Here is a 16475-nt window from a genome sequence, read left to right as displayed (position 1 = left end):
TAACTCATTACATGTAATCTCTACTTCTCCCCACCAAATTTGTCATATAGTTGGCTGAGTCTAAAATTTTAATTTGTTAAAGATTCTTCTAAGAAAAACGATACAACATATTTATGAAGGGTCTTTTCAAGTTTTGTGTGTTTGTCAGCATTTTATCTGATTAAAATACATGATTTTTCATATGATTTAATAAATTCCTTTTCATGAACAGAAAATAGAATATGTTTATCTCTTCTAATGAAAAGGTACTTTTGCCAGCCTTGGGATCTTTTGGACTAATGTAATTTAACTTCTAGGAGAGTTGCAATAAATCAAATGAAGGCTACAAAGGTAAATTTAGATTTCTGAAGTTAAATTACTTTGAAAAATAATTCTTAAATATCATGTTCACTGATATTCTGTTGTAGTTCCTTGAATCTTAAAGTAAAAATATGCAGAGGTCTTTGAATGCAGCTGCTTTCTGCTCATCTCCCCACATGTTTTATCACCCACATTATTGACAGGCAGTGTTGTGGATATAGTGCTTTAGTGAGTAGGGAGTTGGTAGTTGTCCGTGAGATCTTAGTTTTGGCGAACCCTTACTTCCTTCTGTACTCTGCTCCCCTAGCCTGTGAAGCATCTATGTCAGGATTGTTTGATACTTCTTAGGCAATTACATAAAATGTGGTGATTATCTGAATCTTAAATTGTTTTCAATAACAAATAATGTACACATGAGTTTATAGACTCTTTCAGAATACTGAACCTTTACATTTATAGATGAGGAAACATACTCCAAGTCCGCATGTCTTTGCTCAAGTCAATAAACAATTCTAATAGCTGCTCTTTTTTATAAGCCCAGACCTGCACTAAGTGTTTAACTGTGGAGAAGTAAGAGTTCTGGTCCCTAGAGCTGCCAAGAGATGTTGAATGAATAGATGAACCTCTTTCACATTTGTGTGACTGAATTTGTTAAATTCCCTTTTGTACATTGATTGAAGGATTTTGACACCTCGGTTTCAGTCATCATATCATAGGGACTCATTATTCTTAGTTGGGACAGGGCAGCACTGGAGCCAGGAGCAGGGACCGTGGGGAAGGCAGCGAGCTGGTGTCTCCTGGGTACCCCGGGGCGTAGCTCCCCCTGCAACCCATGCAGGGTCCTCACTGTCAGGTGGGGTGATTCTTCCTCACGTGGAAACACGTCACCCCAGCGCTGGCACATAGGAGATACTATGTACTCAGTAATTGTTAGCTCTTTTTAAAAGTTTGTCTGTGTTATTTGTTAGCTTTTGTTATCTGGATATTAATCATTGGCATATCCTGCCATCTCTCGCCCCCTAGAGATGGAGAAGATAACAGGTCCCAGTCCATCCTGGGGGGCAGGGGGAGGCTGTAACTGCTTAGAAGAGAGGGGAGCAAACCAAGAGGAGTGACTGACATTTGTGGGAAAGAAATGAGAGCTATTAGGAAGAATTCTACTTGACCTCAAGTCTCAACATACTCTAAGAAATACTGCTTTTTTGTCTTTGCTTGAGTGGGGGCTCTGCTTTACTTACTGTCAACATTCCATGGGTGGAACCACTACCCTCTCTCATCTCCGCCTGGTGACACCCTGAGTCAGTTTTGTGTTCTATTATTTCTCCCCGTCTCTTCTCACTCATCCTTCAGTAAACTGCCGTCTGGCTTCTGCCCTCACGACACTGGAACTGCTTTTCCCGGAGGTTCCATCTTTTCTCTGATACTTGACCCCTCTCTGGAAGCCCTTGGAAGTCCCTTCCATCTGGCTTCCCTCTTTAAGCTCTTCCCTGTCTCCTCGGCATCTCTACCTATTTCTTCTCCACCTTTTCTTCCTTAACCTCTTCCTTAAAGCTGGTTCCCCAGGTTCTCTTCTCCGTTTTAAATCTGAGAAAGCTCAGTTTGCACCCGTGGAATTCAGCTGCTTCCTATGGGTCATGCCATGTCTCCACTTCCCTTTGCCGGTCCGAAACCGAACTGAGCTCCTTTGACTCCTGCCTCGTGTCTTTGTGAATTATAGTTGTCTTGGATCTAGAATCTTCCTGATCTCCTGTTGATTTCATCTCGTCATTCTCCCCCAGATCCACTTCATCCTTTCCATCAGAACTGTGCTTCCTTTGGCTTAGGTCCTCCTCATTTCTTGTCTGGATTATTGTAATAGCTTATTTATTGGACACCCTTGCTGCCCACCTTTAGCCTATCTGCCACATGCTGTCAGAGTCATCTAAGGCAGTGGTCCCAACCTTTTTGGCACGAGGGACCAGTTTCGAGGAAGAGTTTTTCCACGGTGGGGGCGGGGAGGGGATGGTTCAGGCGGTAATGCGAGCGATGGGGAGCGGCAGATGAAGCTTTGCTCCTTGCCCGTTGCTTACCTCCTGCTGTGCAGCCCAGTTCCTAACAGGCCGCAGACCAGTACCGGCCCGTGGCCCAGGGGTTGGGGGCCCCCGATCTAAGGCACAGAACTAATCTTACAGTTGCTTTGTGAATAGTGCCCGTTCAGGGTAGATTTGACTTCTCAGTGGGGCATGAATGAATCGCCATGATTTGGCCCTCCCCATTCCAGCATCTCATGCCCTTTCTCCTGCACATGATCTGCTATGGTGGTACTAATCTACTTGTACTTCTTCATGCATCACAGTTTTTCCTCATCTGTGGGATTTTCCACATGTGCCTTCTATGTGGGTTTCTGTTGGTCCTTCAAAATGCAACTCAAACGTCTCCCCCTGACAGCTCCCCTTTTTCCACTCTGCCCCATGTTTCGGGCCACAACTGCCGTAGTACTTTGTGTACATAATTGTGATGCAGTCTTGTCTGCTCTCGTGGATACCTGAGGATGGGTGTCCTGACTTCCCATTGTCCTATCCTGGGACATTGGTATTCAGAAAAGAACCATTAGGTCTTTTTTTCCTTTAATTTGGTAGCCTAATGTTTACAATGAATTTATGACCATTACTAAAAGCCTGCTTCTAAAGGTTGTGCCTGATGAACCGGATGTCTGAATTTATTGTTAAAATAAGCTTATATGCTTACAAAGTGATTCACTTTAAAAGATTTTCATTTTCTTTCTCATAGCTATAATGATCCAGCCTTTTATGAAGAATGCAAAATGGAATACCTGAAGGAAAGGGAAGAATTCAGAAAAACTGGAATTCCTACCAAGAAAAGGCTGCAGAAGCTTCCCACAAGCATGTAGGCAAATATTCAAATGATACTCAGTAATGCCAATGTTCGTGGAAATCAGTCACCTGAAATGATGGACTCAAAGAAGTGTTTGCTTTATCCTTAATTATGGAAATAATTTTATCTGAAATAAAGGTTTTTTTTAAACTTCAAAGTTGAGTTTATTGAATGGGATAGGAGTAAGTGGGGAATTGGCACATGGTTTACCTGGGCATAATGGGTTTATCCTTAATTATGGAAATAATTTTATCTAAAATAAATATTTTTTTTTTAAACTTCAAAGTTGAGTTTATTGAATGGCATAGGAATAAGCAGGGAAATGGGACATGGTTTGCCTGGGTTGTAATGGGGTTTTTCATATAGAGAACAGCTATAGTTCTCTAACAGTGATACCAGTCTTTAGGCTTCCACATGAATCTTACTCTTCAATCTATAGACTAATCATGGGGCCAGAAGTAACTAAAGGAAAGCAGGAATGGACAGCCTTCAAAGGAGTTAAAAACTTGGCAGTATAGCAGGATGGTCATGAACCTGGCTCCACCACTGAGGATTAACTGAGTAGGTAAGTAGAGTATGTACTTGGACATACTTGGAGTCTTGGACGTGGTAAATGCGCTTTAATGGTTATTAGTAGAAGTAAAGGCTTATTTGGAAACATAGATGAGGAGATAAGTGCTTGTACATGAATTAGTTTTACTTATATCTTTAATAGAAAATTTCCTAAAATGTAGTGGCATTCCTTGACCTGTTAATTCTGCTACTGAAAATATTTTAATCTTTTAAAAAGTCTTCTTTATAAGGATGAATGACCATTTTGTAACATAGTAGTGGTTTCAGGAACTAGTGTAAAAAATTTCTGCCCCGATGTAATAATTTGATCCCAGGTTCAGCTTTTATATTAAAAGTTGCTTTTTTTCCTATGAGCTGTTAACTCTTCACCATAGCCATTGCAACTAGTTTCCAGGTAAGTAAAGTTTTTATGTATTTACATAGTTTTTATTAAAATCACAAATAGAAATTCCTGCCTACTAGGACAAGATTTAACTTAGGCCATCGAGTTAAAAGTGAATAGGACCCTAAAGAACCATGCGATGTTCAAGTTCCACACTTTGCTCTTGAGTAGACCACTCAAAGGAACTACTTGACTCTTACTTGAAACCCAGAGAGACCACATTTTCCAGGTATACAGATCAAAAGGAGGGAGACAGCAGGAGCAGACAAGCAAAGAAGATACAGCCACAGAGAACACACGGCATGGGGGTAAACAAGCCCACGCTCTCTGGGGGCCTTTTGATTTCCTAGAGCACAGGAATTAGCTTGTTTTCAATGACTTAAGTGAGGAAAGGGCAAAATGGTTACTTTAAAAAGCTACTAAAAATATACAACTTGTGGTTATTTTATAATTATTTTAATTAGAATTAGAGGGGCCAGCTTCATTTTTATGTGGAAAACTCATCTATGTAGATGTTGCTTCCCAACAAGTGCTAGACAGACTAGGTTATAGAGTATAAAAATGTCCACTGCATGCATGGTACTCTGGGGAATCCATCCCCGTCCACTCGGCTCTTCCTCTGGCTGGTACCCCTGCACCTCTGCTGACCCTCTCCTGTTCAGTTACAGGCCACAGATCTTCTACCCGTACGATCTGCCTTCTCCAGACAGCGTTTCTGCATGAGACCATGACTGTTTTCACAGGATTCAGTCCTTTAGTGCTTGAAGCCTGAACTCTCCCCTCTACTTTGGTTCTTGTGTTCCACAGAGGTACATCCCTGCTCTAGTTATGAATTAGGTTCCACTTTAGCAGAACATCAGTTTCCTTTTAGAGAAGATGTAACTGCTATTTTAGCTAATGGGGAGGATTGAGAGGCTTTTGTTGTTGTTATCCGTGTTCTTTTCACTCTGTTGAGTTATGGATGTGCTGAATTGGGTTATCCTTATGAAAATCTGGAGGTTAAAGAAATTTTCAAGGGAAGTCCTTTGGAGCAAGCTTCAACTAGTATGAAACAAGTCAACAAAATTTTCCATTTTAAATAAGCTACAAATGGGCCATTCTCTCACTTCTCTTTGAATCTTACCAATAACAGAAATGATCATAAAATACATTTAAAAATTTATGACTGGGAAAATTTCTTTTGGTTACCCTTTCCTAAATCGTTTTACATCATTTGTTTAGCACTCTAAACTGTCAAGAACATCTAGCATACCTGTTTGATAGCTACCCTATTGTTTAGATGCAAAAGCATTGTCTCCATTCAGAAGTTGGTTTAACAAGACAAATGTCTGTTACATGAATCAGATTAACAACCTATAATTAGTACATGACCCTGGAATATTTAGGCAAGGACAATATTTCCACTTCAATTTCAAACAAAAATAATTTATTTTAAGTAATGTCTTGGCATTGTTCAAAACATTAATCAAGCCATTATGTCATATGACTTATTTTCTTTACAAAGGAAAATACTCAATCTTGGTTTTAAAAAAGGCAAACCAGTAAGCTACATTAGAGATTAGATATAATGTACAGCCTATGCAGCCACATGACAAATAGTTTCTGCTGCTTTGTTATTACACAGGTAGTTGCTTCCTTCAGCTAAAGCCTGGGGTCTTGTATTTGTTTTATGCATATTGGGTTTTGTTCTATTACTTGGCAGGAGATTGTACTCCCTCGAGTCAGCTGTGTTCATTGGTTAGAATAAATTCCAGCATCTGACACCAACTCCATTAATCACAGACAAGCTTGAGTAAGTGAGTAAGATAATAGAAAGACAAATATCTGGTGAATGGTGAACACTGTTTATATATGTATGCTATTCAGTTAATGTAGAAGAGATTTGAAATATTCTTGAGTCCAAGGTGTTTGCAACTGTCTATCAAAAAGGATAAAGGCCTTCTACATGAAACGCTTTATCTCAGGCAAAAGATGTAGGAACGGAGACATGTATTACTAATATTCTTAATACCACCACCCTGAAAGAATACAGAGAAATTTCCATATGAAGCTATCCTTGTTACTTGTTTATAAATGATAGGCTCTTAGAATCAAAGCGTTGGGGGACATTTCATGATTATACTGTTATCATATATCAATACAGCACAGAATTTGGTTTCTAGGATTCTAATTAATTGAAAACCACTTTCTCAATAAGTAAAATCATTACATTTCAAAACAAAGTTTAACCAGTTAATAAGCTGCTCTACGTAACAAGCAGGTGTAGACCCTTTGAAGAAAACGGCTTTATACAGTTACACACCCATTGGGATTTTCACTATAGCACTGAAGGACAGATTAGACTGAAGCCTTTGTGATACTATTCCTACTTCTAACTGGATAATGTATATGACTGTAATAGTTTATTCACACACCACATAGTTTTCCAACTATTTCATCACTTTTTTTCAATTAAGACTTGGATGTACCAGGACAGAGTTGGCTTCAACGAGCAGATTTCAAGTCTTAAAATCCAAATTGTACTTTAAATTTTATCAACATCGTGATTATAAAATGACTTTAAATCTTATACTTTGAGACACAATAGCACATATAGATGCAGTAACCCAGATAATATTGTTCCACTGTAATTTCCTTATCCTTACGCGTTGTAAGGTCAGCAGAAATATAACCTAAGTCACATTGCCATTTTACTCCTTTATGCAAATTAACATGCTTTTTCTCTGAGAACAATGGTCTCCTTTATTTTTATGAGTTAGGCATTTCACATGCTTTGTAAAACCGTGTCTGAAAACTTTCAATTCCATTCTTCATGTGAGGGGCAGAAATGTACAATTATCATCAAAGGTAGAGTTGTCATTGTGAAATACCTTAGGTTTATTAATTAGTAACACATATCTGATTCTTAGCCAGAATATGGAGCTGGAGGGTGTTCTTTCATACTGAAAAATCAACTACATAATATGGTACATTATGTGCAAATGTAAATACTGAAGAACTCTGCAAAAGTTTAATCAAAATCTGCTTTCAGTTTGTTAATGATTTCCCAAGAAAACCACTGAGGGAGATACAGCAACCTCGTGAGAACATCATAAATCTCTTCATAATTAATTTTTATAATGGCAGTTTTGATTATGTTGATCCAAGTAATGCAGTGGTGGCAGGTTGGGTAAAGGCAAAGGTTTATTTTTAGTTTCCCCAAATGTTGTCTCACTTGATTTAGGAGGGCTTGGGAATACCCAAGAATTATCTTCCAGAGAATTTCTGCCATAAGAATTGTGTTCCTGAAAGTTTGTGCCATCGTGAGGAATGGATCGCTCATGATCTGTCCATGACTGGAGAGCTGCTTTCTCTGATAAAACCTTTGCATCTCCTGGTAAAGGGGAAGACGTGGCATGACAAAGAGTTTTGCCATTTGGTGAGAGAGGGGCCTGTCTTTTGTATGTTGCAGTAAAATTCATCAAGTGCAGCTTTGCGCTGTCTTTCCCAAGGTCTTCCATGCATCCTGCTGGGGCACAAGCTGAAAAGAAAGCACAGGCTAAGCATCAGCTGTCCTGGTATTTATGATCACAAAACAGTAAACAAACACTTTGTTAATTTGGTTGATTCTAGAACTGGAAATGGACATTTCCAAGTTAGTGCGATCACTGTGGCAGTGTGACTTGAAGTTGACAGATGATCTCAGTTCTAATCCTGGATCCGCTATTTACTGACAGGGTGACACTTGACTGCTCCAGGTGTCACTTCTCTCGTCTGCAAAATGGACACAGGAATCTTGTCCCGCCCATATCATAGTGAACATGAGGAAATTCCTATTTTAAAAAGCTGGAAACCAATTCACTTAAAATACAAGTAAAGACCCTGTTCCTGGCTCTTAATATGGCTGGAGAAGGCTTGCAGAATGTGTCAGTGGAGACTAAGAAAGCTGTTCTTAAGTTTTAATAATTTTGTTTGTTAGATATAATATTCCTTAGCTTAGTCAAATCTGTTTTCCATAGGTGGTCCAAAAGTAAATTTTTCCAGAAATAACTACATTGTGAATTGGTGAGACCCAACTGAAATTTGATATATATTAAAGGCTTTTATGGATAAAACAATTTAAATTAAAAGCTATAAAATCATCTCATTTCTTGTCAAATATATATAATGGTAAATGTAAATTCTGCTATGGTCACAATATAGGTCAAAAAAAAGCAAAAAAAATGAGTTTAGTAACATGTAATGGCTTAGAAAACAGAATGCTCTCCAGCTGCTGTTCAGCCACAGACAACACAAAGCAAGGGTGTGCTTCCCTCCCGCTGGACGGATACCAAGTGCCACCAAGGCCTGACTCTAGTTTTAAAGGAGAAAGAAACTGAACCACATTAAAAAATAAGCTCACTGCCCCTTTTCTTGGGAGGAGGTGACAGTGCTCAGCTTCTGGACAGGGTGACATGTGGGTCTAGAGAAAAGGTGACCTGGGTTTATCTCTGTCCACTCCGCAAAGCACTCAATTCTTTGTGGAGAGTGGTGGCCCCAGGCCTGGCACTGTCGTAGGAAACGTGCTAGAAACTTACGGTTAAAAGCAAAGATCAATCATTCACCAGCTCAGAAACGACACGACAATAAGCATTTCCAAATGAGTAGAGAGCATTTCTCCTTAATTATTTTTTGGAAGTTCTATTTAGTATATAAGAGGCTCACTGAAAAATTACTCCATGAGTCTCATTTAAGAGAGGTCTTATTTCTACCATCAACTTAAAGTTGTCCCATATGTAACCCTGGTCACTGGAAAACCTGAGGACAAAATGAACCGTAAACTAAGTTGGGGTGTGCCCAAGTACCTTATTGTTTTGCCTGGTTCATAAGTAACTAACCCTAGAAACAGAAAGGCAATTCTGAATTTAGCTTTCTGTCCCAACATGCAACGTCCCCCACCCCACAGGAAACATTTCTGAGGAGAACTATTTATAAAATCTCTTGTGCCCTCTTTAGGGACAATTTGAGGTGTAAATGACAATTTTAAATTAATGATTTTTTAAAAAATAAAAAGTCACATCTCATTCCTTTAAAAATAAAGTTTACAGCATTCAAATTTACATTACACAACTTTACAGGAATACAATCATTACGTAATAAAAGGTACAAACGCACTGATTTTTCTCAGTATAGAAATAGCTTTGGCAAAGTAGCCACTACTAGTTAACACAAAACTCAAGAAAAGGTTTAATCAGCCAAGCAGTTAAATATGCAAAGCAATGAAAATTTTTGTTTGGTTGAAAAGGCTAAGTGAATATAGCATCTAGTCTCTATTCAAAACAATCTGTCCTTTAAGGAAAGAAAAATTAAGTTTACAAAAAATGAAAATAACCAAATAACGAATCAGAGTTCTCTCTTTAAAAACAATTTAAAGAGCTACGTCTTTGGTATATTCTGTAGCACTGGAATGAAAGTAGCTTTTGGTGTCTTTTTTTTTTTAATATATGAAGTAGTTGTGGTAAAAGGTCAACTAGAGCAAACTTAACACCTCAGCCTTGAACACATAAGCAACACTTGGCTGAGAAAAAAGCCACAAGGGGAAAAGAATACAGTACTGAAGAAACACACATCAGCAACACCTTTATGTGTGAAGTTGACCAGTATGAGGCTGAAGCCAGAGCAGAGAATGGGTGGCTGTGAATAGACTACATATACTTTGGCTTATCAAACTCATTTGATGAGATTTCGATAAGATACGATAACGAGTTGCTCTTTGAGCAGTTTGGCTGGAATCAGTGGTTTCCGGCAAACCCTGACTTGCCTTTCTTGATTGCAGTTGGGGTTTTCAGCTTTCTTAGCAGTTCAGCTTGTACTTGAGTCACCAGATGTAAATTAGACATTTCTCTCTTCAGTTCCCAGTATGCACTTTGCATATTATCACTGAAATACAGGGTTGTGTTTTTTTAAAAGAAAAAAGTTAATGGTTATTATTCTCTGTGGAGAGAAGGGAATAACTTTAAAATAGAAATGAGCTTATCTTCATTTCTGCTCAAATTGTTTTGAAATAATACAAATTAAATAAAACGTCCTCATTAAATAATTAAAATATTTAAATAGAGCATTATAACAAGTGAAAAAATCTTATTCACAATAACACTGACCTAATTTTTATCAATTAACTGAACTATATTAAACAGAAGGGTATTATAAAAAGTATTCTAACCGATGAGTTTAATAGTGCTCTCCTCAGGACTGAGATTTTATGATAGATAGCCTATGATGTGCAGTGGCGTTAATATATTTAATAGTAAGGAATATGGTCTTCACTTGCAAATCTGATCAAGAATAGGGCTTCCCTGGTGGTGCAGTGGTCGAGAGTCTGCCTGCTGATGCAGGGGACACAGGTTCGTGCCCCGGTCCAGGAAGATCCCACATGTCGCTGAGCGGCTGGGCCCGTGAGCCATGGCCGCTGAACCTGTGTGTCCGGAGCCTGTGCTCCGCAGCAGGAGAGGCCACAGCAGTGAGAGGCCCGCGTACCGCAAAAAAAAATAAATAAATAAAGTGACATTCATTCATGGATGGATTTTGAATTTGTATTTATCTTTTGATTATTCTGTTCTGATGTTGTGAATTGAAATGCTGTTATCAATTCTGAATGTACACCGAAGCCCACATTAAAATAAAATTTAGGTTTCATGCATTCCAGTCTTTTATGTTTGACTGGGCTGTCTCATATTGTTGGTTCTAAACCAATGTGACATGACAGCACAAGACATGAAGAGCCAGCTGATTTCCTGGTAAGGGAAAAGGAGCTGGAGAGAGGATTATATGAAACAGAAATAAAAACTTCACAAATACCTCTCATTTTACCTCAATTATCTGAAAAGTTATAAATCAGTTATTTTAAACCTAATTTTATTGAGTTTCATCTTCCATTAAGCATTCTTATTTGCATATTCATGATTTTTTTTAGGTTCTTAGTTGCCAACTAAATAAGTCAAAATCTTCAACACATATTTAAGAACTGATCTCATAGTGTTCAAACAACTCCTACTGCCTCTTAAAGATATTAGTATAATTTTAGTAATAATGAAATCAAATTAAACAAACATGTCACGTCATGCTTCAATTTCTGTCTAGCTATAAACAAAAACCTTTAAACAAACTACAAGGATAACACTCTTCATATCTAAATCTAATATCTTATTCTAATTATGGAAACAACAGATATATTCAAAAACCGTTATTTTGAATTATGACATTCCTTTTTTGTCAAAATATTCCCATTCCACTCAGACTATAATTCTTTCAATAGGAGCAGGAGAATAAACTTTATACTGCTTTTGAGAAAAATCTACTTGTTTTAATCTGTTGTAACGTCATTTGTTAACCAGTAGTCTATTAAAAAACGCAGGGATTTTTGCAGGTTTTTGATAGGTATGAAATAATTACTTCACAAAAATTAGTTAACCACCTCTGCTTCGGCAGTCAACATCTGAGCCGTGTGCTACAATGAGTGTCTCACGTAGGAACTGTCTGAAGTGTGAAGAGTCAGTGGTTCCTTGGTGCAATTCTGGGCATTCAGCATGCTTCCCAAAAAGAGTTACTCACATTACGTAGCAGCTAAGTGTAAACACTGTACATGTGCTAATTCATGCAGACAGTCATGATATGAATCATACAGATTAAAAACAGTGGCTTAAGATTGTAAATCAGTACCTGACTTGGAGAAAAGCAAGTACAGTACTCAAGACAGTGTTTGGATACTGGAATATCAAACATTGCATCATTCAAAATAGCTACCCATATAAAATAAGAGAAAATTAAAATAGAGGTGTTAATGCAGCACTAATACACATTTTCCAATTCAATTTAATGAAGACTGCGTATAAATTAGGTGACACCAAAAACTAGGTCACCTAGTTTAACATATGTCTAATCTTTTTCTTTTGCCCTTAATGTCACCTGAATAGAAAACTACAGATATAAAAAACTAAAATTATTACTAAGTATGAGCTCTCCCTCTTGTGGATAACAAAGTAATGGCAGTTACTTTACACTTCATTTATATTAAAGTGCTATAGTCTTCAAAGTGTGTTAAAATTTTTAAAATTCTACTTGAACAAATCATTGCTTAAGTAAGACTGGACAGTTGTCATCCACAGATCTTTAGCAGAGCTCCAGCTAACCTTTACTTATCCAGGTATTTTTGAGCCTATAAACTGTTCCCCTTCTACCTCCCACCAGCTGGGAATATAAATTAGTTAAATTTTGCTTTAAATACCATACAAGCAAAATCCTAATGATATATATAGTTGTGTACAAAGAACTCATAAAGCTACTTGAACACTGAGATGCAACACCAAAGCACCCCAAATGAAAACCCTAAGAAATAAGACAGATGAGACAAAAAGATAACGGTGGTTGAGCATGTACTATGTGCTAGACAGGCACCTCACCCGGTTCTCACACAAACGCAGCAACCTGGGAGCTCACTTCACACACAAGGAAGCAGGTGCCAGAGAACTTCCTGACTCTAACAAGCTGCTGTTCAAAGCTGCCTTTCAGCTATCCAGTCCTGTGACTGACTGCTGCCCTTTGTGGGTAACATTTTTCAAATCATCATAACCTTCAGCTTCATCACATTTGCCAACTACTGACTTCCAACACAACCTTCTTCGTCCCAGTATAAAATTCCACACCTCTAAATTTTAAACGTAATGAAACCTGCTTATCCACATCTCAACAAGGGGGCACATGTCCAGCTTACATAGTAAAAACTGTGTAAAAGCTCAGTTTTCTTAATTGACACTGTACATTCAACTCTTTAATACTGAATGTTCCTTGTATAAGAAAAATCTACTTGATTTTGTTTTTTTTACTTCAGCCCTATTTTTCTTTAGCTTTTGAAAATTTATTGAACTATTACATTCCCCAGAGGAATTAAAATGAAAGTATGGGATAGTCTTAGCCAAGAACTAGAGACTTTGAAATGTATATCTTGACAACTGTGATTTCTTCAAACAAGCATCTTTCAAATATTTTTAATTGTAAGGCACAGCAGGCAATCATTTTACACTACAACCCATATTCTGTTATGTCCTATTCTGTTTTCTTATTTTTAAAATGCTTGTCTTAACTCACAAAATTTCATGATCAACTAAGGCAACACAGCACAGTGTGAAAAACACTAACCTAATCCCTATTTTCTAAACCAAGAATTTGCATCTGAAGAAGTTACCCCATACCTAGATCTGGCTTAAGAACTGAAGGCAACAACATAAAGGTAACCCCAACTAGTACACTGGCAGGACATTGGCCAAGTTTCTGATGCCAGGGCTGTTATTGTTAAATGATACTGTATACAATGAGGAACATATAAAAGGCCTCCAATAATTAACATGTTCACTCAGGAAACAATATGGTACCACCTTGTTCCCCTGGCAATATGATGGAGGAAATGCAAAAAAGGAGGTGTTCCAAAAAGGGGAGTTTTCCAAATAACTGGAAAATAATCCTTAAAAATACCTGAACTTTTAGTTAATGGTTTTATGGAAACATTCCTATGTACTTTTCTAATATAGTAAACTTAATTTATCATCTGAATTGTTCCATTTAGAAGTGGATGACGTAACTTAAAGACTAATAAAACATAGGACTATAAACTGTAAATAGGTATAAATGATAAGGTAAAGGAAAAACAAGATAAAATGCAGTCAGGAATGAGGCTAACATAAAAATGCATGATATAAAGTTTACCAAGGGTAAGCTACAGTTTGGTTATTAGTTTTCTAGTTGCTAACCAGAAGAGGGAGAGCTAATCAGTTCTGCAATCCACACTGCTATGGGTCTGCAAACACAGAAATGTACTTGAGCACTGGGGAGCCATTAGGACCCGCTTTAATTACACAGTTCTTTAACATACAGAAACTCTTAGACTGAACTTAATTCATTCTAAAAGCTTTTTCTCAGTTGATACCCTGAATTGATACTGAGCTTTAGAGAATTCAAAACTGTACTTCAAAGCCACAATTACATAGTTCTCAGCCTCAGAAACCAGACTCATCTTTTGGGGCCTTCCTCCTCCTCCAAATCCTGGCCTAGAGATCCTTCACTATCTTTTTAGTTATATGATGCCTTCAAACACACATCTTTTTGGTGGGTGGCGGACAACTTTTCAAGTTATTCTCAAAAGAAGTGATCCAAATTATGTAACACTGCCCATGAATGGAAGCAGAAGCCCTGTTCTATACCATGTACTTCTAATAAACTATATAAGCCCTTTTATTTGACCTACTGATTCTAACATGCTTCTTTCCAAAAATGGTTTAAGAAAGCTTATAAAAATGACAAATACAACAAAATTAATAAGGGGAAACCTAGGTTGACAGGAAGAAAGAAGGTAACTGACATAGAAGACACCTTGGAAAAATAATTCACATGGATGCTATACTAGACACATGTTTTAAAAAAAGGAAAAACTTCCTTGCTGTATATTTAGATGAAAGTTGAAGGTATAAGTGAACTACTGTTTGAATGGCAGGGCTGAGAAGCTGCAATAGAGACTCTGGCCCATGACGCCTATAATACTTACTGCTGGCCCTTCACACAGGAAGAGGGGCTGCACCATGTTTCCTCATACTGTTTTCCCCAACTGAGCATTTCTCTCCATTAGATTTTTGATAGGAAGAATAGGTATGAGATAATTCAGTAAATTTTGGAAGCCAAACGAGCAAACCATGAAGTCAAATGAGTATGTTTCATTGGGTGGAAGCATCCATGGAGAGAGGGGATGTTAACATAGCAGAACAAAAATTATCAGATAAAACAATGCACTTATGTTACTTAAATAAAAATAATATATATATCTGAGGAAAAAAAGGGCCGAAGTAACATACATGAACTCTGATAGCTACTTTTATTCCTACCCCAAGAGAATAGTTCTCTTAAAATTCATGTCATTATCAAAGAGTAAGGCTGTCCAAGTTTGCCCTTAAGACAAAGTGATATTGCTGTGTATGGAAATGCATAATTCTTCATGTAAAAATCAGAATTACAGAATACTTCTGTACAACTAGCTCCCTAAAATCCTATCTAAAATATTACTGAATGTTCAAAAATTTTATCTAAGGCATCACAATATGCACCTTTCTACTGCTCAAGTTCAAGCCTGTTGTTAAGGAACAGTTAAATATTTTTTATAAATACATTGTGATCAGAAATTACATGCAGTACCCAAATAGTGTCAACCTGTTTTTAAGGTTAAATCATAACAGAAATCTATGTACCTATACAAAGCGGCCTACAGAATAATTATTATTGTTATATAATGTATTATTATTAAATGCTGAAAGATGTTCATACCTTGAAATGCTTAGTCTTTGGAGATCTCTGCTCTTCAGATTGTCTTCCTGAGATGGATACTGTCATTGTTTAAAAAACAGTTTAAAAGTTGTAATTGTTACCTTCTATTTATTCTCAATACTTTATTACCCTACACGTGCTTCAGCTTTTACAGAATACATCTGTAACTGTACAGCATAAAACTAGTATCTTATATTCAATTTTAATGAAATAACTCCAAATTTATACCAGGTATTTCTAAATCATTTCCAATTATTTTAAGTCATTAATGCTTTAATTTTCTTTAAAAAATACACTTGCTCTCACATAAAAGACCTTGGAGTCTTACAAAATCTATTTCTGATGATACCAATCTGAAATCTATATTCAAAAAAGGGTAACAAATTGATCAAATTACTGTTTCTTCAGGTATAGCTGAGTGAATTCCACCAGAAAATGGAAGTTTATTGGTATTTCACTTTTTGATATTATTACAAAGAAGTACCAAAATTTAACAGATTATTGTTTAAAAAGATTAACATAAATTTCTTCTTTCCACAAGAAAATGACAGGGAAAGGACTTCATAAAGTCCTTATATACTTCCAAGTTTTAGTAGTTTAGGTTATAGATGACAAAAAGAACCTATAAAAGATATTTAAAAGTGGACTTAATACATTTAAGATAACTCTGTAACACACTTGTTTGCAATGCATTCAATTTTGGGTCTATAACAAATAAAAATGACTACCACAGGCACTAATTCTATTAGCAGAAATGGCCAGTATAAACTAAGAAAACAAAATTTAACTTTACCATTTCTTATTTATATAATCTAAATGATATTTTTTAAAGCGGAACACTAAAAAGCCACAAAAGGACTTCATGAGTCCTCTGAGTTTGGGAGTGTAAAATATCAAAATGTACTACAGAGGGCTTCCCTGGTGGCAGTGGTTGGGAGTCCGCCTGCCGATGCAGGGTACGCGGGTTCGTGCCCCGGTCCGGGAGGATCCCACGTGCGCGCGGAGCGGCTGCGCCCGTGAGCCA

At 37.2% G+C, this 16475-nt stretch overlaps 2 protein-coding genes across 2 annotated transcripts in view; one reads left to right on the top strand and one right to left on the bottom strand.

Annotated features, from left to right (window-relative positions):
• Window positions 1–3331, top strand: part of CMC1 (C-X9-C motif containing 1) — a 56732-nt gene extending 53401 nt beyond the window's left edge. Inside the window, exon 3 of the mRNA XM_065886192.1 lies at window positions 3070–3331. Within this exon, the coding sequence (XP_065742264.1) occupies window positions 3070–3190 (121 nt within the window). The 3' untranslated portion in view covers window positions 3191–3331. The remainder of the gene's footprint in view (window positions 1–3069) is intronic.
• A 3674-nt stretch (window positions 3332–7005) lies between these two features.
• The window catches only part of AZI2 (5-azacytidine induced 2), a 34964-nt gene continuing 25494 nt past the window's right edge, over window positions 7006–16475 (bottom strand). The window contains exons 6-8 of the mRNA XM_065886140.1: window positions 15452–15510; window positions 9909–10027; window positions 7006–7649 (exon numbers count right to left, since the gene is read on the bottom strand). Of these exons, the coding sequence (XP_065742212.1) occupies window positions 7237–7649; window positions 9909–10027; window positions 15452–15510 (591 nt within the window). The 3' untranslated portion in view covers window positions 7006–7236. The remainder of the gene's footprint in view (window positions 7650–9908; window positions 10028–15451; window positions 15511–16475) is intronic.

This window comes from Phocoena phocoena, chromosome 10, assembly GCF_963924675.1.
Source record: "Phocoena phocoena chromosome 10, mPhoPho1.1, whole genome shotgun sequence".
Classification (NCBI taxonomy): domain Eukaryota; kingdom Metazoa; phylum Chordata; class Mammalia; order Artiodactyla; family Phocoenidae; genus Phocoena; species Phocoena phocoena.
This window is presented reverse-complemented; position numbering and strand designations above follow the sequence as displayed.